We start from the raw sequence: 23,069 nt of genomic DNA on the forward strand, positions 1-23,069 counted from the left end.
CCCAGTGTGTATGTCTGTCTGGCAGGATTCCTTTCAGAAATCTGCCTGAGCTGGACAGGGTCCTACCAATGGTGGGAAAAACACAGCAGCCAAAGGAAGGGTCAAAGCCCAAATACCTCTCAGGTGACCATGTTCCTCCTCTGTTGCCCCGTGACAGGAGGCACTTATCTCGCTTCTCTGTACCTGTCCTCCCAGTCCCCAATTTGCCTCTCCCTTTTTCGTCTCACTCCGAAGCTCTGCTAGCAACAAGAGCTGGTACCACTAGAAGCATGAACGTTATTCCCTTAATCAGATGGTGATCCAGCTGTCCCTGGAGCTTTAAATGCTGGGAGCAGGGCTCAAAGGGGGCAGCTCATAGCAACTCAGCGCTGGGGCTCTTTTGGAGGCTGCTATTTTTGTTCTCTGGAAGATCAATTTTCATTTGCATCTGCAGGCTCTTTGATTGTGAAGTAAAGTTTCAGATTGTGAGTCAAGCATCAGCCGCTGCAGTAATATCTGCATGAGTCTTCAGGCAGCCTGAAATCATAGCTCTGAGAGACAGGTGAGTGTCCCACTCATCTGAATGGGGTGTTCACTCTGAAACCTAATGCTGATTATTTACAGGTCAGCGGTGTTCATTATTTCATTCCTGATCAAAGCAGGCAAGTTAGAAGAGGGACAATCGTATGAAGATCTACAGTTCGTGGCTTCTCATTATGCTGTCTCAAGTGCACAGAGCTTTGTTTCTGGGAGGGAGGGGCCTGGAAGAATACAATTTTTTTTTTCATTTCCAAATTCATCCTGTGCTGGGACCTGGGGAGAAATGGCCTGGAAAAAATGGTACCTTTTTGTGTCCCTCACTATTGCTCTCTCTTCTTGGGGAGCAATTGTTACAACTTAATTGGAAGGTTGTGAGTTATTTGTCATTTGCAACAGGCCACTGTGGATGCCACCTGCCTCTGTGGTCTGCTCTGGCTGCCCAGTCCTCCTTTCTCCATTTCGTTTCTTCTCACATTGTGTACAGGAACAGGGCTGTGCTCTTTTTGCTGCTACTGTATAAGGTCATTCTGGCTGTGCTGCTGAGAGCTCTCCTGCTTCATAAGAATCTGCTCGGATGTTCCTTTGAGGAGAGAACTGCAGGCAGAGCAGAGCAGCTCTACTTTCCAAAAGATGAGGGTAGGCACCCCCTTAGTACCAAAACAGCACTCCGCTCTCATTCATGTCGTTAATCATTCCAAGATTTATTTAGCACTCGATGGAGGAAAACCTTTTCTGAGATTGTGTATGTGTGTGTGTGGTTTTGCCTTTTGCTGCTTATTAAAGAGGGAAACAAATCTGAGAAGTTGTCCTTTACACCTAAATAAAGAGAGAGCCCCTCCCAACACACACACACTCACTCACTCCTGCCCTTATTCCTAAATGTCCCTTCCACAACCAGTGCTACCTTACTCCTGTGTGACTAGAGAGACAGATGTGTGGCTGTAACTGAACTGTCCTGTCTCCTTTTATTTCACAGATTATCGTTTTACAGGGAACTCCTGTGAGACCATATCTCTCTCATGGCTTAGCTCCGGTGAGGCCCCTAATACTGTGGTGTGCCATGCAGCTTGGTTGAAAATGTTTTTCTGGATGTTTGCATAACCTTTAGCAAGCCATTTTTAGAAAAGAATTAAGGAGAAACAAGGAGCATTACTAAGAGGATTTGCCCTGGAACTTACTTAGTGTTTCCAAACCATTTACAATGGTGCAGGATTTCATAGTCAACATTCATTTCCTTTTTGGAATGAAAGGAGACCTGAGAAATCTCCATGCAGCCACTGGCTAGACCGGAACAATTCTTTGCTTAATGGTAGATTTTCAATTCAAAGTACACCAAGCTTGTAATTTTTGCGGGGTTGTGCCTGGCAGATTTGAGACCTCTCAGTGCTTGCATGTGTGTATGAGAGAGATCTATTTTAGGAATCCCGCTGCAATTCTGCATTGGTTGTGATCCTGCTTGTGGCTCGAGGTCTTTGCTGTCACAGTAATGGATAGAGAGTTATTATGGTTGCTCCGAGTTTTGTCCTGTGTGTTTCCCATGCTGGATACAGATACATTTTGACCTTGCAGCCATGGTCCCCTGCTCCGTCCTGCTGTGATGATTGATTTTGATGTGTGTATCTTCCAGGTGACCTGTATGTAGGGCCAGTTTCAGGCGATGGCCACCATGTTTTTACCTTTTTGTATAATTTTTATTTCAGCAGAATAGTTGGATCACAGCTGCTTCCACACCCACTAGTTACTCCCTTCTCTGTCCCCCCAGCCAGCAAATCAGCCCCTCCACTCCCCACCATCTTGCCGGGCCACCAGAGCCACTGGCGCTGATAGGCTGGAGAGAATGGAATGTTCCACGACATTTCCAGAAGGGGATTTCTGTCCATTCCACTACATTTATCATGTATGCAAATTCTGCAAGATGCTGAGTACCTCTACTCCAACTGATATCAATGGGATTTAAGGTTCTCAGCACCTGACAGGCTTTGGCCCTCGGTAGTTTATACTAAGTGAACACTGCTGGTAGAGTTAGTCTTACGGTTCGAGGCTGCCATGTTGTTCAGGTTGCCCTCACAGTTCTGATGTCTAAACTGCTCAAAAAAGGATCCTGACATAGCAAATGTAATGCTGATACACTAGAGGTTGGAGCAAGATGGGTGGGAGTCAGGACTCCTGGGTTCTCCCACTAGCCTGCTGTGTAACCCAGGGAACATCTCTTAGGCCAAAATTTTTAAGTGTCCACTAATTCTGATGCCTTCATTTTTGTGTCCAACATGTCGTAGGACTGATTCCCAAAAGTCACTGCGGAGGCTCAGCCCTTTTGAAATCTCATAGGGAGGGGCTGAGGTTGTCAAACAAACTATAGCAAAAGCAATTTACACAGAGAGAGAGAGAATACTGCTTCCACACACTATTTGTAACACATGCTAATGAAGTGGACAGGAAGCAAATGCACGCAAGTTTGACAACCCAACAGCATGCTGGGCAGGTTCTACTCATGCTGCACCAGGGAAAGGATTTTTAGGCAAAATATTTCCTAGCCTGTTTCCTGTGACTTCCTGCCTGGACTCTTCACTGCAGGGTGGTGATTTCTACACCTGTAGCATAGGCCATTCTTTATTCTGCTTCGGGTGTACCTGCAGCTTTCACAGTGCTTCTGGCACTCTGAGACCCCATGTACACTACAGATATAACGGAATCAGGGTCCTGCCTTGACTTGGGTAGAATAGTGTTAACAGTGCTGCTGTGTTTTGGGTCCAACTGTGAACTCACACCGGACTATAACTCAATTCTGGGGATGCTGTTAAGTTTTGATTACATTACAGCTCTTCACTATGTTGTAACCCTGTCCCTTGGCTCAGTTGTTATACGTGTTGCATAAATGGAGCCTGAGTCACATGGGCTGATAAGATTTCTACTCTCTCTTTCCTTTCAGGGTTTCCGAGTTGTTTGCACCATTGCTTGAAAAGAAGAACTGATATGCAACATCTCTCCTTCATAAAAGGGGAGGCATGTAATGGTTATGAAAGCTGCCCCACTGCAGAGGAGCTGTTACCACCCAGTCTGCTGGGGCTCTCGGGCAGGTTACTGCAGTGTGGAGCAGACCTTTCACTTCCAGATTTCCCCCTGCAATGGTTTTTCGCAGGAAGCTGACTGAGATTTTGTCCAGTTGTGCCAGGGTTCCTGTCCATGTGCTAGAAGCTCATGGTCTTGTTGTAAACATCCCACTAATAAAAGCGCTGAGCAACTCCAGTTCCATCCCAGTCTGAGGGGCCTGTGAGCACTCAGAAAGACTTGGGCTTCCCAGACGCCAGCACAAAGTCTTCTCTGCATTAATGTCTAGTATTTAACAGCCCAGTCAGGAGAGATGCTCTCCCAAGGGAGCTCAGTCTAACAGTCAGTCTGACACACATTTGGAGTTGTCCTGGAGAATGAAGCATCTTCTAGCAAATATGACAGGATTAAAGCTGGGACAAGGAGCTTCCTGGTCCACAGAGCTAGGCAGGGAACTCTCCCAGAATGGAAGCAGTGGCTGTGAAGGGAGGTAGCCAGAGGAGCTGTACATCAATGAGCAAAGCAAGGCACCTTTCTGCCACTCCTGAAAACTAAGGCAGTGGAGCAGATATCCCTTCATCAGTCTTAGGAAAAGGTGCTACTATGCGAGGGATTTATTCATGGTCTGGCAGTGCCTGAAATAGCCCCTTGCTCTTTGCAGTGTGGTAGCTTGCAATTGAAATGGCTGGCTGATGGCCTGTCAGTCAGGGAGTTGGATGTGTGTCTAGTGAGAGGAAGCTTATTTTACTTTTAAGACTGAACAGGATCTGCTATGAGATACCTCAGCCTTTTTTGACCTAGTTTTGCAGCACTAATCACTAGGGCTAGATTTGTATCACTGTTGTTAGCCGTGAGCACGGTCCTGTCCTTGGGCTACATCCTTTGAGATGCCCCTTCTGCCTGCTCCACAGCTAGCAACTCCAGCCCCTTTGCCTTCACTGCAGGTGTCACAAAGCATTATCCAGACGTGAAGCCTGCAGCAGTTAGGTGCCCTTTGGTCCTGTGGGTAGACAGCATTTTGAAATGTGTGTGCCTCTTGAACTTGGGTGGCTGCAATAAAACCGCTCTTCTCCCAAGCTCTGTAGCCTGAAATGGCCTCTCCATGGTCTGGTGGTGGTGCATTGAGTTGGGATAAATTCTTTGCAAAACTGGCAAATGCAGCTTTGTCGCTTCCCCACAACATTTAGCTCATGCCTCCTGCCAAGTATCTGGCTTTGGAACTCTCCGAGGATGTAGCTGGAGTCTAGAAGGGAAGTACTGAGAAGAGATGAATACTAGTAACGTCCAGCAGTTTTGAGGGCCTCTGAATGCATTTGGCGTCGAGTTGGGATGCTGTGCTGAATGGGAAACCCACAGTGTGTACAGGAGACAGCTGCAATGAAAAAGCAAATGTAGCCACAGCCTGACTGAAAGGAGCAGAATGCGTAAAGCCCGATGCACCAAAGCTCGTGTCTCCATAGATAATTAAAGGCAGCGGGTATGTACATCATAGGCTTTAGCTTCACCTGAAGGTCAGGGTTCCACCAGTTTTTTATTGCCTTACATGATGTAATTGACTGCTTCTGCCGATGTTGGTCTTGTCTTTTTCTCCAGACTGAAGGCCTTTGCCTGGTCTGGACCAGTCTGGCCGATTGTCTCTGTCTCACCCTGAAATTAGGTCTCTGGAGGGGAGATGATAGAAGTATGTAAAATAACGAAGGCCACATCATGGACCTTGCTCTGAAGCCTCAGATGCTGGTCGCTGCCAGAGAATCATTGGTCATGTTGTGTTCAAACATCAGAGCATCAAACATTGTCTTCCTGGATCAGGTTTGTTAGGAGTCACTTCAGAGGCTCCTGGTTCCCCCCCAAGGCTTCTCCTCCAGGAGCTCTGTTGGAAGGTGCTGAAATTATATGAATTTCCACTTTTTTCCCTTGCTTCTGTGAATCTGGTCGGGGGGGTGGGGGGTTTGCCAGTTTTGCGTTGTTTTCCCTATATTGCTGATCTGTTAGGGGAACTTACTTTAAAGGAAAATTCTTTAGTAATTTAACAGGAAAACCCAATGGGAACCCTGGAATTTTTAGCTTGGAATTTAGCTTCCAAATTGGCCCAAGGACACTTGTCATGCTTTAGGAATGGATGGCTGAGATGCCTTTGTGAGGCACAAGATGGGAGGCACTGATTTCCCCCCCCACACACTTTTCTCCACACATCAGCAGACTGGAGAGGCCAATGCTCCAGGGACTTCGGTCTGTGATCTTGTACCAGCTGTGGCCTTGGGGCTTTGCCAAGAGATTTGATGAGCGTGTGACTGTACAGAACTCTGTCTGCACTTAGTGGACAGTTCCTGTGCCTTGCTTCCCCTAGAAATGCACTCAGCATTTTCTTTGGTAGACACACTATTTTGGCGGGATGTGAGAGGGGCTGGTGGGATAAAGCGTGCTTTCCTGTGTGTTGCTGCTGATAATTGCCTCTCCGGAACCAGCTTCATACAGAGCTGCTGGAGCAGGAAGTGCTTTACAATGCTGCTCTTTCAAGGGAGTGCTGAACGGTCCCAGCCCCTTGCAGCTCCAGGAAACTCTTGGCCTTAAGAATGTGGAGTCCCATGCATGTTCTTCCTTAACCTTCCGGGAAAGAACGCGCCTCTTGAACTGCCTTGGAGGCGAGAAAAGGAGGCTCCCTGTGCCCCAGACTCCCTGGTTTTGCTTTCCGCAGCACGCAGCCAGAGAGACCTCATTCACCAAAGCACAGCTGCACCGAGGAGTCCCTTTAGGTGAAGCTCTTTCAAAGTGATACTATGTCTGTTAGCTGTGCTTGTGGCCTCAGTCAGCCAGGAGCCCTAACTAGCAACATCACGCTTTCCAGCCACTGCTACTTGTGTTGCTGAGGAAATGAAAAAGGATGTGCTGAACAGAGTTGGTGGCTGGACAGCTTCACACTTAATCCCACTGGGTCAGAGAGAAATGTACAGTACCCTAGATTTCCATGCTCCAAGCAGCCCTAGTTCATAGTGCCCCTATCAGATCAGGTGGCAGGATCAGGGAAGGGGGTGTTTTGGCACGACATTTAAATAACAAAGCCTGGTATGGTTTTCCTTAAAACTCACTGCCAACAGTAGCACATTGGCAACAACGAGCTTACAGTACTGTGGTCTGGAGGCTGCAATCAGGATTGAGGTTTCACTCTAAACTCTATTTTCAGGTACTTGATTATTACCTTTTGGTCTGAAATTTCTCCTGCTCCTTCTTAGCCCAGTTTGAACTATTTTGGTGGGGGATGTGAAGGAACTCTGTTCAGCCATATTTGAGGTAGTGGAGCAGCTCTCTACCTCACACCTGTCTGGTTCTACGCCCTGCCTTCTCCCCTCTTGAATACTTCTCTCTCACCTGCAACTGCATGCCTTTGTCACGCTGCCCTCTACAGTTAAAGCTCCATCCTTTTCCTGAGTGAAATTTGTCCTTGTCCCATTAGGAGTCCATGGGAGCTGCAGGTCCTCCTCACCTTTGGAAATCTGGCTATTTATTTAGGTGCCTAGATATGGATTTATGAACCTCTCTTTAGGTTGACAAATGCCAGCCAGTAACCCTTGCAGCTCAGAGCTTGGAACAAATGATAAGTTTAATTATCACAAAATTAGATAAAGGCCCTTTTCTGTCTATTTGAATTAACCCAATCAAAGCCCTGGGCACACTCTTGCCTCACACTTCAAGGGAACATTGAGCATGATCCACTCTTGCTGGCCCATCTCTGATTTGATTGGACAGCCTTAGATTTCACTCTCCAGTAGTCAGACCCAAACACCAGCTACCTTCCTTTGTAAAGTTGGTTTTATTTTCCTCATTCATCTTGGTGTTTTAAAAAAGAGAGAGCAAGAAAAATAAATGCAAAAGCAGTGACTGCGAGGCTGGAACAGTCAGGTTGAAATTTCACGTGCACTGAAGTCTGGTTCCTGCAGTGACAGAGCACACACCTGAAGTCTTCTGCTGCTAAACATAAAGCTCAGATCCTGCTGCTTGTGTTAGATGCAGGCTGTGAGCTGTCTGGAGTGGACCCTGTATGCCCCTTGTACCAGTGCAGGAGATATCTCCCTCACACTTGTTGTGAGCTAATCCCTCACACTTAGTGTTGCATTACCTGTAGTTCTTGCATTTAATTGCTTTCTATAAATACAAGTTAGATGTGTGGAAAGGGAAGAACAGTGTTTTAAAGGTGTCCCTTGACTCCAGCTGGACCCCGCTACCTATGCTCTTCTTCCTCAGGGCATAAGCTGACTGCAAACTGAGCAGACTAGGAGGAAGTTTCTCCATAGCAGGGGTGGGCAAACTTTTTGGCCTGAGGGCCACATCAGGGTTGCGAAAGGGTATGGAGGGCCGGGTAGGGAAGGCTGTGCCTCCCCAAACAGCCTGGCCCCCACCCCCTATCCGCCCCCTGACTGCCCCCCTCAGAACTTCCAACCCATCCCTCCCCTACTCCTTGTCTCCTGATCACCCCCTTCCAGGACTCCACCCCCCCACCCCAGCTCCCTGTCTCTTGGGATGCTTGAGGGAGGAATGGGTGGGTAAGCTATGAAGCCCATGAGGGGAGGTAGAAGGGAACAATGACCACATGATAGAGGGCAAGACATCCCCAGAGCTGGGCAGGTGCCTCTGAAGGATGTCTGAGTGGCTGCCCAGGTCCCACAAATACTGCAGGTTTAAAAGCACCCTAAGCATTTTGACAATGTGTTGCATGGGGGAATTGGGTGACATTCTGTGACCTGTGTTCTACAGGAGGTCAGATGAGATGATCTAATGATCCCTTCTGGTCTTAAAATCTATGAATCCGTGATTCTGTACAACCGTAAAAATCCTAAGCACCCTTTCTCCCAGGCTGGCTTGCTTGTCCTCCCTCGCTGAGAAGGACAGTCCTGATGAGCCAGAGTTCACCTATGAGTGCATTACATGAGGTGCAAGAGGGAGGGAACCTTTGCACGGTGGTGAGGTGGGAGGCATTTCAACCCTAAAAGGAACTCCTTTGCAGTATTTGAGTGACTGTAAACTGTGGGTTAGACTGGAAACTGCTTCTCAGCTTCAACTGGAGCTTTTGCTGCCTGTAAATGCTAGGCTGTTACAAGGGGCAGAGAGATGTTTGCTATGGGCAGCACTTGGTCCTACTGTACTTGTGCAGAAGGGTCTGTATGTCTGCTGTCCTTGGGACATACGTTTTGTGTAACTGATAAAGCCCCCAGTGCACTCTCCTCCCTCGCTTTCTGTTGTGATGAAGCCACAGTGGGGCCATCGTGAGACTGAGGGCGTTAGTAACATTCGGGGAGGACTGTAAGTACATCAGGAATTAGGAGGGAATTAGTCCCACCACTTTAATTGGCTGAGTCAGTAATTATCTCCTGAGTGTGCTGAGCCAGCCTGTTTCTCCCGTTAATGTACTGTGAGGTTAATGACAGGTTTCAGAGTGGCAGCCGTGTTAGTCTGTATTCGCAAAAAGAAAAGGAGTACTTGTTAGTCTCTAAGGTGCCACAAGTACTCCTTTTCTTTTTGTGAGGTTAATGGAGGCCAAATTTAGACTGCTAGGTAAGAGATTGAAATCCAGGACCTCCATGTTAGCATTTTCTCAAATGCTTCCAGTTCCATACACAGGGCCAGTTAGACAGGCAAACTGTAGGGTCTCAATGCATGGAAGAGACAATGGTGTAAGGAGGAGGGGTTTAGATTTATTAGGAACTGGGGAAACTTGTGGGAAAGGGGGAGTTTATACAGGAAGGATGGGCTCCACCTAAACTAAAATGAAACCGAATTACTGTCAGTTAAAATTAAAAAGGTCGTAGAGCAGTTTTTAAACTAAGGACTGGGGGAAAGCCGACAGGAGCATGTGGTTCAGACAGAGGTATCCCTTAGGGGAGGATCTATTAATGAAGATTTTCTATGTCCTAATAAGAAGGAGAGGATGGAAGATGATAAAATACGGGTAGGATCTGATGAGAAACAGCCAAATGAAAAAGAGTTCCATTCAATTAAATCACGTAAAGGCAGACCGCTAAAAAGTGACAGGTTTTTAAAGTGCTTATATATAAATGCTAGAAGTCTAAATAATAAGATGGGTGAACTAGAGTGCCTCATATTAAATGAGGATATTGATATAATAGGCATCACAGAAACTTGGTGGAATGAGGATAATCAATGTGACACACAGTAATACCAGGGTACAAAATATATCGGAAGGACAGAACCGGTCATGCTGGTGGGGGAGTGGCACTATACGTGAAAGAGAGCATAGAATCGAATGAAGTAAAAATCTTAAATGAATCAAACTGTACCATGGAATATCTATGGATAGTAATTCCATGCTCAAATAATAAAAATATAGCAGTAGAGATATGTTGCTGACCACCTGACCAGGATAGTGATAGTGACTGTGAAATGCTCAGGGAGATTAGAGAGGCTATAAAAATAAAAAACTCAGTAATAATGGGGGATTTCATCTAGCCTCACATTCACTGGGTACATGTCACCTCAGGACAGGATGCAGAGATAAAGTTTCTTGACACCTTAAATGACTGCTTCTTGGAGCAGCTAATCCTGGAACCCACAAGAGGGAAGGCAATTCTTGATTTAGTCCTAAGTGGAACACAGGATCTGGTCCAAGAGGTGAATATAGCTGGACCACTTGGTAATAGTGACCATAATATAATTAAATTTAACATCCCCGTGGTGGGGAAAACACCACAGTGGCCCAACCCCGTAGTATTTAATTTCAGAAAGGGAGACTACACAAAAATGAGGAGGTTAGTTAAACAGAAATTAAAAGGTACAGTGCCAAAAGTGAAATCCCTGCAAGATGCATGGAACATTTTTAAAGACACCATAATAGAGGCTCAAAGTATACCCCAAATTAAAAAACGTAGTAAGAGAACCAAAAAAGTGCCACTGTAGCTAAACAGCAAAGTAAAAGAAGCAGTGAGAAGCAAAAAGGCATCCTTTAAAAAGTGGAAGTTAAATCCTAGTGAGGAAAATAGAAAGGAGCATAAACTCTGGCAAATGAAGTGCAAAAATAGGAAGGCCATAAAAGAATTTGAAGAACAGCTAGGCAAAGACTCAAAAAATAATAGCAAAATTTTTTTAAGTACATCAGAATCAAGAAGCCTGCTAAACAACAAGTGGGGCCATTGGATGATTGAGATGCTAAGGGAGCACTCAAGGATGATAAGGCCATTGTGGAGAAACTAAATGAATTTTTTGCATTGGTCTTCACAGCTGAGGATCTGAGGGAGATTCCCAAATCTGAACTATTCTTTTAGGTAACAAATCTGAGGAACTGTCCCAGATTGAGGTATCATTAGAGGAAGTTTTGAAACAAATTGATAAACTAAATAGTAATACGTCACCAGGACCAGATGGTATTCACCCAAGAGTTCTGAAGGAACTGAAATGTGAAATTGCAGAACTACTAACTGTAGTCTGTATCCTACCATTTAAATCAGCTTCTATACCAAATGACTGGAGGATAGCTAAAGTGATGCCAATTTTTAAAAAGGGCTCCAGAGGTGATCCTGGCAATTACAGGCCAGTAAGCCTGACTTCAGTACCAGGCAAACTAGTTGAACAAAATTGTTAAACACATAGATGAACATAATTTTTTGAGAAAAAGTCAACATGGTTTTTGTAACGGGAAATCATGCCTCACCAATCTACTAGAATTCTTTGAGGGGGTCAATAAGCATGTGGACAAGGGGGATTCAGTGGATATAGTGTACTTAGATTTTCAGAGAGCCTTTGACAGGGTCCCTCACCAAAGGTTCTTAAACAAAGTAAGCTGTCATGGGATAAGAGGGAAGGTTCTCTCACGGATTGGTAACTGGTTAAAAGATAGGAAACAAAGGGTAGGACTAAATGGTCAGTTTTCAGAATGGAGAGAGGTAAATAGTGATGGCCCCCAGGGGTCTGTACTGGGACCATTCATATTCAACAATGACCTGGAAAAAGGGGTAAACAGTGAGGTGGCAAAATTTGCAGATGATACAAAACTACTCAAGATAGTTAAGTCCCAGGCAGACTGCGAAGAGCTACAAAGGGATCTCACAAAACTGGGTGACTGGACAACAAAATGGCAGATGAAATTCAGTGTTGATAAATGCAAAGTAATGCACATTGGAAAACATCATCCCAACTATACATATAAAACGATGGGGTCTAAATTAGCTGTTACCACTCAAGAAAGAGATCTTGGAGTCATTGTGGCTAGTTCTCTGAAAACATCTGTTCAATGTGCAGCAGCAGTCAAAAAAGCAAACAATGTTGGAAATCATTAAGAAAGGGATAGATAAGACGGAAAATTTCATATTGCCTCTATATAAATCGATGGTACGCCCACATTTTGAATACTGTGTGCAGATGTGGTCGCCCCATCTCAAAAAAGATATAATGGAATTGGAAAAGGTTCAGAAAAGGGCAACAAAAATGATGAGGGGTATGGAACGGCTTCTGTATGAGGAGAGATTAATAAGACTGGGACTTTTCAGCTTGGAAAAGAGATGGCTAAGAGGGGGTATGATAGAGGTCTATAAAATCGTGACTGGTGTAGAGAAAGTAAATAAGGAAGAGTTATTTACTCCTTTTCATCACACAAGAACTAGGGGTCAGCAAATGAAATGAATAGGCATTAGGTTTAAAATAAACAAAAGGAAGTATTTTTTTCACACAATGCACAGTCAACCTGTGGAATGCCTTGTCAGAGGATGTTGTGAAGGCCAAGACTATAACAAGGTTCAAAAAGAAGCTAGATAAATTCATGGAGGATAGGTCCATCAGTGGCTATTAGCCAGAATGGGCAGGGATGGTGTCTCTAGCCTCTGTTCCCCAGAAATGGGCTTAAATTGCAGTAAGGGCGGTTTAGGTTGAACATGAGGAAAAACTTTCTGTCAAGGTGGTGAAGCACTGGAATAAATTGCCTAGGGAAGTGGTGGAATCTCTGTCATTGGGGATTTTTAAGAGCAGGTTGGACAAACACCTGTCAGGGATGGTCTAGAGAATACTTAGTCCTGCCATGAGTGCAGAGGACTGGACTAGACGACCTCTCGAGGTCCCTTCCACTTCAATGATTCTGTGAATGGATAACAGGATGAATCACTTGATGATTCCCTGTTCTGTTCATTCCCTCTGGGGCACCTGGCACTGGCCACCATCGGAAGACAGGATACTGGGCTAGATGGACCTTTGGTAGTACCCAGTATCGCCATTCCTATGTTCTTAGGTGCTGTGGACCTTCTGCAGCTGCATTTATCTGGCACTCTACAACTTCAAAGAGCCGTACTGGGCTGCATGCCAGTGGCATCAATGTAACTAAGTGGGTTTCTAAATCGGTTTAGTTAAATCAGTGCAAGTCCCTCTGTGAAAATGGTGAAATCAGTTTGAGCAGCTTTGAAATAAATATAATTAGAAACTGATTTAATTAAATCCTGTGTAGTTTTGCTGTGTAGACTGGGCATGAACCTCACAGCCTCCTGTGAGATAGGTCAAGATCCTGGAAATAGGCACAGAGAGGGGAAATGTGTGTGTGGCCATGCTGTTAATCAGCAGCAGAGCAGGGATAAGGACCCAGGGATCCTGACACCCAGGCTCACTATAATACTTCTCACTACCACAGCTGAGCAGGTGTGGAATCCCCTCCTCGGACTCTCTGGAAGTAGATCCTCCCAGGGTTCGCAGGCTGATCTTGCCTATGATGTCACTGAGAAGCTCATCTTCCCTGGGGGTGGGCTCAGGATGCTGTGGGCACCTCCAGACTAGAGTGAACTCTACACTGCACTGCCTGGTCCTGCGAGGGAGGACGTACTGTTAGCTATTGCTTGAGAGGCAAGTCCCATGGCAGCTCCTCGGTGTTTTGTCCCCGGAGCACTGTTGCTGCTGCAGGAGAGCTCTGTGCCCTGCCCTGCACGGTTCCTGCTGGGCTGTGGATCAGATTCTTCTTCTTAGTGTATGCGCAGCATGCCTCAGGATTCATCACCAAGTTTGGTCCAGTGGTTGGATCTCTGGCTTTTCTGGCTTGGGCCGGGGAGTATGACATGAACACTGATCCGTGGCCCCCGGAGCAGATTCGCCCATGCTTAATAGTGCTAACAGCGTGGTGAGGCACTAGCTCTTGAGGCAGCCTGTGGTTTGGAGACCACATGGAGCATGGCAGAGCTGGGGCTGTTGAACTGAGAATCCTCCCTAGACGGGAGTGATGCTGGATTGGGGGACAGCTGAATCCAGAAGGAATGTGCCCCTCTCCCTGATGTTTCACTACCTGTACCAGGGGAGGGGTACGAAATCCCAGGCCGTGCCGCCCATTTGGTACAGCGTTAGGACTGTGCTGTTCCCCAGCGGGTGCATCTGCCCAGTACAAGCTGGGTCCCGTTAGCGGGCAGGGATGGGCAGACCCAAGTGTCTTGGCCGCATTCCTCAAGGCTGGGGTGGTCATTGGGGAGAAGCACTGCGTTGGGGGTGGAAGCTCTCCCAAGGTCAGGGAGTTTCTTTTGGCAGCTGGGGTTGTGAGGAAGGCAGGGCTAGAGCAGGGAGGCTGCCACCTTATCCTGCTTTAAATCCCTCCTGTAAAGCTCACCTCCTCTGACAGATCACTCCCAGTCGGGTCTTGGCTGGGCATGTGGCAAACGGAGACCTCAGCTTTGCAGCCAGACTCTGCTGGGCTGATTGCAACCGCAGCCTCCTGCCTCGGCCCCTTGCCGGATTCCCCCAGGGGTTGTGGCTTCTCTGACATGCAAATCGGAAGCTCTCTGGGGCAGGAACTGGCTTATTCATCACGTCTGTAGAGCCTCTAGCACGGTGGGGCTCTGGTCCTCGATTGGGTTCCCAAGCACTACTGTAATATAACTGACGGGAGGCAGGTGGAAGCATGTGGCAGGCATGTCTGATCGCAGCTCTGTCTCCTCAGAGAGCCCTTGCTGCCTCTTGGGACATGTCGGCAGGTCTAATGGCTATTACCCTACCAGCCTCAGGGGCTGCTCCCCAGGGCCAGTCAGCAAGCCCTTCCTCCCACAGCTAGGGGATAGGGCAGTGAAACTGATTTATGGAGACTCTGGAGGGAACCAACAAAGGGTCAAGCCAAAGCTGGTTCTGGGCTCTTGGCCTCTGGAAGACAGCAGCAGAGGATCAAGGACTAGTTCAGGCCCCTGTGGAAGGCCCAAAGAGGGAAAATGTGGGAAGGGTGTAAGTGCTTAGGAGAGGATCTGCCCAGACTACATGAGAGGGTGAAAGCAAGAGAGATGGGACCATGTGAAAGACAGAGGAATTTGAACTGATTAACCAAACCCATTCCTCTGTCAGGAGGGGTTCCCCCTTCATCTGCTGTGGGAGCCCTGCCCCTGGAGTGGAATCAGTCCCTGAGAGACAGAGCACTGGGGCTAAGTGGGACCTGCCAGATCTCTGCTCTCTGAGTCCCCTGCCCTGGGGACCCTTGTTGGACTGGGTCTGGCTCAAACTTCAGAGCACTGCCCTGTCTTGGTTTTGTGTGCGGGGCTCTTCCTCACCACCGGGGCAGGGAGTTTTCAGATTTAGAAGTGGAGGAGCCCAGCAGGCTGTTGCGTGGCTCTCTGAGTTTAGAGAAGTGGGTGGGTGAGATTCTGTGGCCTGCGCTGTGCAGGAGGTCAGACTAGATGATCATAATGGTCCCTTCTGACCTTAGTATCTATGAATCTAAGTGTGGTGGATCAGGAGGAGGGTGTCAGTCAGACAGGTGGCGCCTGCTGCCGCTCCCTCTCCTTCCCTTGGGTCTCCCTGGTTTGGAAAGATTGCCACAGGTGAGCAGCGTGTGGAGGAGGGGACTTTTCCCAGTGGTTTGGGAGTTTATCTGCTTCCCTGTGCAGGCTTGGGTGGAAGCTGAGCAACAGCATCACCATTGGCTCCCCTCCTTGCCCCTCTTTGGGAAGGTTAACGGGGTAGTTCCTGCCCTGCCTCATCTTCCAGTGCATAGTGGACAACCCGTGGCCAGGAGCTGGGTTTTCTCCTCCATCCCTGTCCCAGGATCCATTACCCCATTATCCTTTTGCATTTTGAAGCCTACATTGCCAGCATTAGAGAACTAGCCTGTCTCCTCCTAAATGTGCCGTGGGATCCGAGGGCTGGGTTCCCTGTGTGCCCCACCTGGAATTGGACTGGGCCGTTGCTATCCTGGGCAGCTGCCCTTTGCATTTGGCACCAACAGCATAGTGACTCCCAACCCCACCATGAGCCAGAGCCCGCTGACTCCATGACCATTGTCCAAGGGCAGGGAAGTGGGTCTGACTCTGGCTTCGTTTCCCTTTGCCCTTCCCTTGCTGCAGAGGGGCAGGTGGGGGAGGGGGGGATTATCCTTTGTAGTCTGCTTAATTGCCTCATTATTGTGCTGAGCAAACGAATCCTGGCATCAGCTGAGCATAGCCGCTCCTAGAAATGCATTCGGGAGTTGGCAGAGTCCAGCTGGCATGGGAGAGCAGCCTCGTCCAGAGACAGGCGCCTGGATCGATACCAACCATCAACAGGTGCAGGAAGCGAAGGGAGCTGAGTACGTGGCTGTGGGAGGATATGAATCAGCCTGTGACCCTGACCACCCCCCATGCCCTTCACAGCAAATGCACACATACCCCTTTTCTGTTTTTCAGACTGTCAGCATCAATAAGGCCATTAACACACAGGAAGTAGCTGTCAAGGAGAAACACGCCAGAAATATCCTTTTCAGAGTTGGCGGCAGGACAAGCGAGCGTGGGAGTCAACTGGAGACTGGCTGGAAGGCAGCTGGGGCCAGGTGGAGGTGCTGGTGTGGAAGTGGGCAGAAAACAGCCATCATAGCAAGAGCCCCTCATGGACTGGTTGTGACAGAGACTTCGTGGGGTTCCCCTCCGCTGAATGCAGGGGTTGAAGCCAAAATCCCACTGGGATCCCCTCTGCCCAGCAGAAGGAAGAGTGGGATTCCTGGGGGGAAGCGTCCAAGTGGGCAAGGGAGGGCAGTGGAGAGTGATTCCAGGACAGCACCACCCTTTTTCTCCCTGGTGCTGTAGCCTTGCTCTCTGAGCAGGTCTGTGCCAGCGGCTGCTTGGAGTTGTATCCATGCTTGGCACTCCCACTGCTGACATGCCCACCCCCACCCCCACCCCCGGAGCTGCCCCAATGGTGGGAAATGTTAGCGTGGAAAGGCCTAGCCAGACAGAGGGGCCGTAGCTGCAAGAAGGGGGACGGTGTTGTCATTCCTCACTCGTTACCTCCACCCAAATGAGCTTTAGCGCCGTTGTAAATACCAGGTGTGCTTAAGCCTAAACGGCCCAAAGGTCTGAATAGTTAAGATCCTGCTGAAGAAGAATATGTATTTTGGCAGCTCTGCAGCTGACCGGGAGCCAGGATCATGCAGCAAGTGCAGCTTCCAAATCGTTCCACTTTGTAGGGAGAAGAACTGAGGAGCTTTTTGCTCTCTGAACCCATGGGGTGTCCTTCCACTGCCTCTGCATCGCCCAGATCCCAGCTCCAGGGCCAAGGTAGTGGGGGCAGGAGAGAGTTCAGCCTAGAGGCTCTGGGGACTGGTGAATCCTCTGAGAGCTTTAGTTGAAGGTCCTGGGCCATTGCTGTCAAAGCATGGGAGGGTTCAAGGGGAGCGATACCTGTCAGTGCTGGGAATGGGGAGCTGGGTGATGTGTTTCCCCCAGCTGGAGAGACCAGGCCCCCAGACAAGTCTGGACTCAGTGACAGACCTAATTCTCCTAAGCGCTCTGGGGGTTCAGCCCCAATGTGGGCGTGGGGGATCTTCCTGAGGGTCTCTTTGGAGGGGAGAGGGTGTGGTGCTGGAAGGGGCAGGGGCTGCTTGGTTTGAACCCCCAGGGCACAGTGTGTCCCTGGGCCTGAGGCCGTGACTTGGGAACAGCGCTTTACCTCTCCCTTGCTGAAAGAACAGAATGTCCCCAGCCATTTGAAGTTTTCCACTGCCTAGCTGAGGCTTGAGCTCTGGGCTGCAGTTTAGCTGTCTGGTGTGTGGTGAGCTCTGCAGGCAGGCTGGCAGGGGCTATGCTCATTCCACCTTCTTGAAGAGAAACAAGCTCCAGCAGCTTACAGGAGCAGCTGTCTTGATTTATCTGATGGTGGAATGTCCGTTGCGGGGCTGTTTCCAGGCTTGCATTCTGCATGGGGCCCTTTCGTTTTCATCTCAGGCCTGTTTTCAATGGGAAAGCTGCTAGTGCATTGGGATCCCAGGCCCTGGAGATAAAGCTTCACTGCAGTCCTGTTGGCTTTTAGCTTCTTGATGCAGCAGGCTGCCTGCCACGCCAATCCCCTTTCTGCTTTCCTAGTCTATAGCAAGAGTTAGCATGGCTGTTCTGCTTCCCAAAGCACTACGCAGGGGTCTGTAGAAAACAGCCCTACAGTGGCCTCATGTGACAGGACCTAGATGGCCTCTAGGCAGAGCTCTCAAGCGTACTGGATTTAGTGGGACATTCTGTATTTCCACTTCATCGGGATGCCTGGTCCACTGCCCGTTGAGGTGGGGAATGAGAAACTGCTTCACCTCCCCTGCAAAACAGCCTGTAGTCGAGGGAGAACAGAGAGGGCTGGAATCCAGGGATCATGAGTTCAAGTCTCACCTCTTCCATTCACTACTGCTTCTACTTCTGTGCATTTCATACCCCGTATTGCTGACCCAGGCTTCAGCCCCCCCTGCCTTATGAGACAGGCAAGTATCAGCCTCTCCCCATTTGACTAAGAAATTGACCAACGTCACTGAAGGCAGAACTGGCGTGGAACCTAGATCTTTAATCTAGCACACCCAAATTCCATTCACGCAGCCATGCTGCCTTTTAGACTGACTATGCCAAATCTGTATGCTTGGCTGTCATATCTGCAGCTACCCTTCTGTCCATTCAGCCAAACTCCCTTCCCTGCCCCAGGAATTGAACCCAGGAATCCTGCCCCCCCCTTTGCTCTAGCAAATAGTTGAGTAATCCACTGGCTGTGTGTTTAACATTCTCCCTCTAAGAAAAGGAGTACTTGTGGCACCTTAGAGACTAACAAATTTATTTGAGCATAAGCTTTCGTGAGCTACAGCTCACTTCATTGGATGCATCCGATGAAGTGAGCTGTAGCTCACGAAAGCTTATGCTCAAATAAATTTGTTAGTCTCTAAGGTGCCACAAGTACTCCTTTTCTTTTTGCGAATACAGACTAACACGGCTGCTACTCTGAAATCTGTCATTCTCCCTCTAGTGGCTGATTCACACAAAGGGTAGCAGCTGCTGCTTTAGCTCAGCAGTCTGGGCTGGGAATCTGAAGGCCCAGGACTGATGAGGGGCAGAAGGTACATAGCAGATGTGTGCACGGCAACAGGTTTCTGGGCAATTCCAGTGACAGCTGGGGAAGAAAGCAGCCAGGAGAGAGGAAGATTTTGGTTTGGAAGCACGTTGTTGGCTGACTGAAAGGATCCTGCTTCCTTTCCCCAGCATGGCAGGGCCTGTGTACTCCAGGTACCTAACGTCTTTTGTTGATGCACACTGGCTGTCTCACTGCAGGGGTAGAAACCTCTCTGCTGGAGGGGACTTCCTAGTTGCTTTCTGCCACTTTTCACTGCCTTTGGGATCCAGAATGGGGTGAGGGGACATCTTGGGAGCAGCCAGTAAGCCTCGTCTCTGAGCTGTTGTGTTTTATGAGTGTCCCTGTCACTTCTGCACACCCTGAGCTAAGGGATTGGCTTTTCCTTAGCCTGCCTCTCACCATGCATCCTGGGAACCCACCACGAAAAAGGAGCTCAGACCTTCTGGTCCGTCGTGAACCGGCTGCCCCTCTCCAGCAACGCTGTGCTCTGTTGGAAGTTCTGCCACGTGTTCCACAAGCTCCTCCGCGATGGACACCCAAATGTATGTGCAGGGCCATGTCTCTAGTAGTGCCAGATGTGGGGGGGGCACACGAGAGGAATACTGTGATTGCCTCAAGTCCTTTCAGCCCCGACTAGGCCAGGAATAGGATGACCTGAGAGGCCACCTAAGTGTTGCCAACTCTTGTGACTTTTATTGTGGGCTTTGCAATATTTTTGTGTTTTTCTTAAGGCCTCCGCTCCTGGAGTCCTGTGACTACGTGAGAATCCCAGCTTGCATTTAAAAAAAAAAAAAAAAAAAAAAAAGTACCGGTTGCAGAGCAAAGCACTCCTGGAGTTGCCAATGTGCACTAGTCATTGGAAAGTGGGGGGAGTGAGGGGTGATGAACAGGGTGGGAATATGCCTACATTTATTGCTTCCATTCCCCCATGCCCAGCTTTCTAGCCTGCCCCACATCATATCCATTTCCCATCCCTACTTCCTTAAAGAGTCTGATGAGGCCCAGCATACCTGTCCTGACGTGCCGTGGCCCCTGCGCGCTCCTGGGTGCTCTCAGGCCCAGCTCTGCAGCAGACCAATGGCAAAAGGGCAGTAGAAAGGGTTAATGCATCATCGTCCCCCCCATCCAAAAGTTGATCCCTGGGAAGGGAAGCAAGTATTCACCCCAGGACTAACCCTGCAGCCCTCACCATTCCCTGCCAGTCAGCCAGCTCTCTGTTCACCCCCATTCTCTTCTCTCTCCTCCGCTAGAAGCCTAGGAAACCCACTGCCTCAGCTACTTGGATATAAACAACAGTAACGCTGTGCCTCCCTCCCCCTTCCATCAGAGAGCCTCAAGCCACTTACAGTCAGGAACAAATTAAGCCCTGCTTGAGGAGGGTAAGATGGGATGGTCCTTTCCACTGTACAGATGGGGAAACTGAGGCACAGAAAAGCAGTGACTCGCCCATGATAACGCAACTAGTCTGGGATAGAGCTGGGAATAGAACCCAGGAGTCCTGATCCTCTTTTCTTGCTCTAATCACTAGATCAAACTTGTCCCACTAGCTAGAGCTTTCCCCTCTGGTGCCAGGAGCCTGTGAATGTGGCTGGCTCTCTGGCAGCTTCTGTGCCCCTTCTTTACTCTCCAACTGCCTCTTCTCAATTTCCTTTGCAGGTCCTGAAAGACTCTCTGAGGTACAAGAACGAGCTGAACGACATGAGCAGGATGTGGGTGAGTGGCTGGCTTGCCATGGGGGAATTTTCTGCTGGACGCCAACTGGTGCTCATGCTGGGAGGTAGTGCTAAGAAGCGCTGTGCCTCTTAAAGGAAGAACAGCAGGCCCTGGTGATGGTTTGCTGGGAATTTTGTCCATGGAGCAATAGGTAGAGCCTGACTGAAGCTAGGCAGACAGCTGTCTTCCTCCTTCTCCTGCCCTAAGGCTACCCAGAGTGTCTCTCTCCCCAGGCTGCAAGCAGTGGAAGCCTTTATCACAGAGAAGCAGTTTCAAGCTGAAGCTAGCTCCCCGTTGTCAGTGTGATTGGCATCTCCCCCAGGAGAGACCAGACTCTGGATCGTTGTGCCCTTGGTATCGCGTCTCTAGGAATGGGGATGGAAATCAAACCGAGATTTAAAGTCAGCGCTGTTTGGAAATCAGCTCTGCTTGACTTTCTAAAATCTTGGCTCCTCGTTGCTCCAGAATGGCTTGGCTTAGAAACGCCAGATCTCTCTGGCCGGGTTGGCCTTCCTGAGAGGAGGAACCCAGCCTGAGAGATTGCATTGGGCTGAGTTTATTAAGAAGAACATTTATAACAGAGCTCCTGCTGCTAGGCTCAGCCATAGGTGGGGCACTAAACAGCGAGTGGAAATGTGATGAGGCTGGCCTCCAAGAAGGGGGTTGGAGAGTGGCAGGGTCACAGGGAGTGGAGTGGCCAGGAGCCTGTAATAAAAGGAGGGGGCACAGGGAGCCCCAGTAGCCTAGTGGAGATGGGGGACATGGAATGGAGCAGGTGAGAGAGGCCATGGAAGGTGATGAGTGCAGGGAACCTGGGGAGACAGGGAAAGGCATGGTGTTTAAAATTTTCAGTGTGGATAGATGCCTCTTCCCCTGAACCATTGCCCTATACGCTGTCCACTAAACTGATATGCTGCCATGGGGCCTTCACATAGACCTCCCGTGGGCTTGCTAACATCTGGCCAAGGGAAATTCTGCTTTGAGGAGCCTCACAAAATCTGTAAAAGATCCTAAATGGAGCAGATCCTAAATCCTCTCCTGCAGAGCTCAGACAGAAACTTAGGATGAGCTATGGAAGCTCATTTTAAATAGGTGGGGGCGGTACAAGAAATTCGTAAACAAAAACCATGTGAAAGGAGAGTTATGGTTGAAAGTTAGTTTCACTGGAGTCCAGCGAACACCCAAAATATTACTCTGGCTTCACAAAAACACTCCAGCCCCTTAAAAATCCAGACGTTAGGCTGGATGCTAGCAGCTAAAAGACCTGGCCACCCGGTTCTTTACTCTTTGTCCTTCACACTGTCCACCCAGCCTTAACTTTGCCTTTTTGCCTTTGATGCACTGGGCAAAAATATACACAGAGGTCAAGATGACACAATTGTATAATCTCAATTCTCTTTCCTGGGATCCATGTCCAGTCAGTTGACCCCGGAAAAGGGGTGAGTTTTGACTCTGCACTAGGTGTGGACTGCGTTTGTTTGAGGAAGCTGGGAAAGGCACCGGCTCATTCTTAATAGTGAATGGCGATTATTTTGGTTTGACATATTTCTGATGAATCTGCTAGCAGTTCTGAGTCTCTCCTGAGTGACTGTGAAGGCAGAAGTGTCTCTGCTTCGCCCCCTGTCTCGTTGGGAACAGTATTGGTGTTAGCTCATTTGGGGTGGGAGTGGGGGATTCCCCAATAATCAGTTACAAAAGATTCCAATCCCAACAGCTAATTTCACACAACACAGAGTTTCGAGAGGGTAAGGGTCCATATTCACAACCTAAGGTGCTTTGTGAAGGCCAAATATAGCCACTGGGCATTCTGTTACCTGGCGGAAAACAAGTAAAACCCATCCTAATGGGGGGGACGACCTGTTGACTTCAGTAATGGCTCTTTGCACAGGGGGTTGCATGAACAGAGCCCCATGGAAGTCAGTGGGGCTCCACAAAGGCACAGGTGTCAGCCTCATAGCGCTATTACAAGATTGGGGCCAATTAGTACACTAGCCATGGTGCCTACTGTTGGTTTAAGGGCTGAAATGGGACCTGTTTAGAATGAGCCACACTTGCCCTGCAGCCCCCTCTAGCCACATCACAAGGAGGGTGTTGTCCTGTTGGGTGTGATTTAAAGCTGATGTGGGCAGATCAGGAGCCCTGTAGCAAACAGGACTGGTTGTGCAGGATCCCTGTGGGGGGAAACGTTAGCAGATTCCCCTCCCCGCTGCTGAGTACAGTTACTTAATATCGTAAGATTTCCTCGGTACCTGAGCCGGGGTGGCAGGAGAGCCCACTGGGCTGCTGCCAGTCCCATAGCTTGTTGTGGAGTTCCACCACCCACCGTTCAGGCTAATGTGGCAGATGAGATTTCAGAGGGAAGACCAAGGAGTTACGTGAGCAGTTGCTGAGCCATCTGACGCCATGAAAATGCCAGTGGTTGACTTGGGATATGAAGCAGAACTGTCAGGAGAACGAAAAGCAGCAAGCAGGATCCACACACTACAGCCAGAGAG

The 23,069-nt window shown here is 48.8% G+C and overlaps 1 protein-coding gene across 7 annotated transcripts in view; it reads left to right on the forward strand.

Moving 5' to 3' along the window:
- Window positions 1-23,069, forward strand: part of HIP1 (huntingtin interacting protein 1) — a 176,566-nt gene that overhangs the window by 105,617 nt on the left and 47,880 nt on the right. For 5 of the 7 annotated variants that reach the window (XM_038375707.2, XM_043499732.1, XM_043499733.1 and 2 more), the window contains 3 exons: window positions 16,176-16,239; window positions 19,261-19,403; window positions 20,518-20,574. In XM_038375707.2, the coding sequence (XP_038231635.1) occupies window positions 16,176-16,239; window positions 19,261-19,403; window positions 20,518-20,574 (264 nt within the window). Of the gene's footprint in view, window positions 1-943; window positions 1,553-3,448; window positions 3,593-5,224; window positions 5,377-16,175; window positions 16,240-19,260; window positions 19,404-20,517; window positions 20,575-23,069 lie in introns of those variants that run through there. The other 2 variants (XM_043499735.1, XM_043499734.1) reach the window with 2 other exon arrangements.

Source organism: Dermochelys coriacea, chromosome 17 (genome assembly GCF_009764565.3).
Source record: "Dermochelys coriacea isolate rDerCor1 chromosome 17, rDerCor1.pri.v4, whole genome shotgun sequence".
In the NCBI taxonomy this organism is placed as follows: Eukaryota; Metazoa; Chordata; order Testudines; family Dermochelyidae; genus Dermochelys; species Dermochelys coriacea.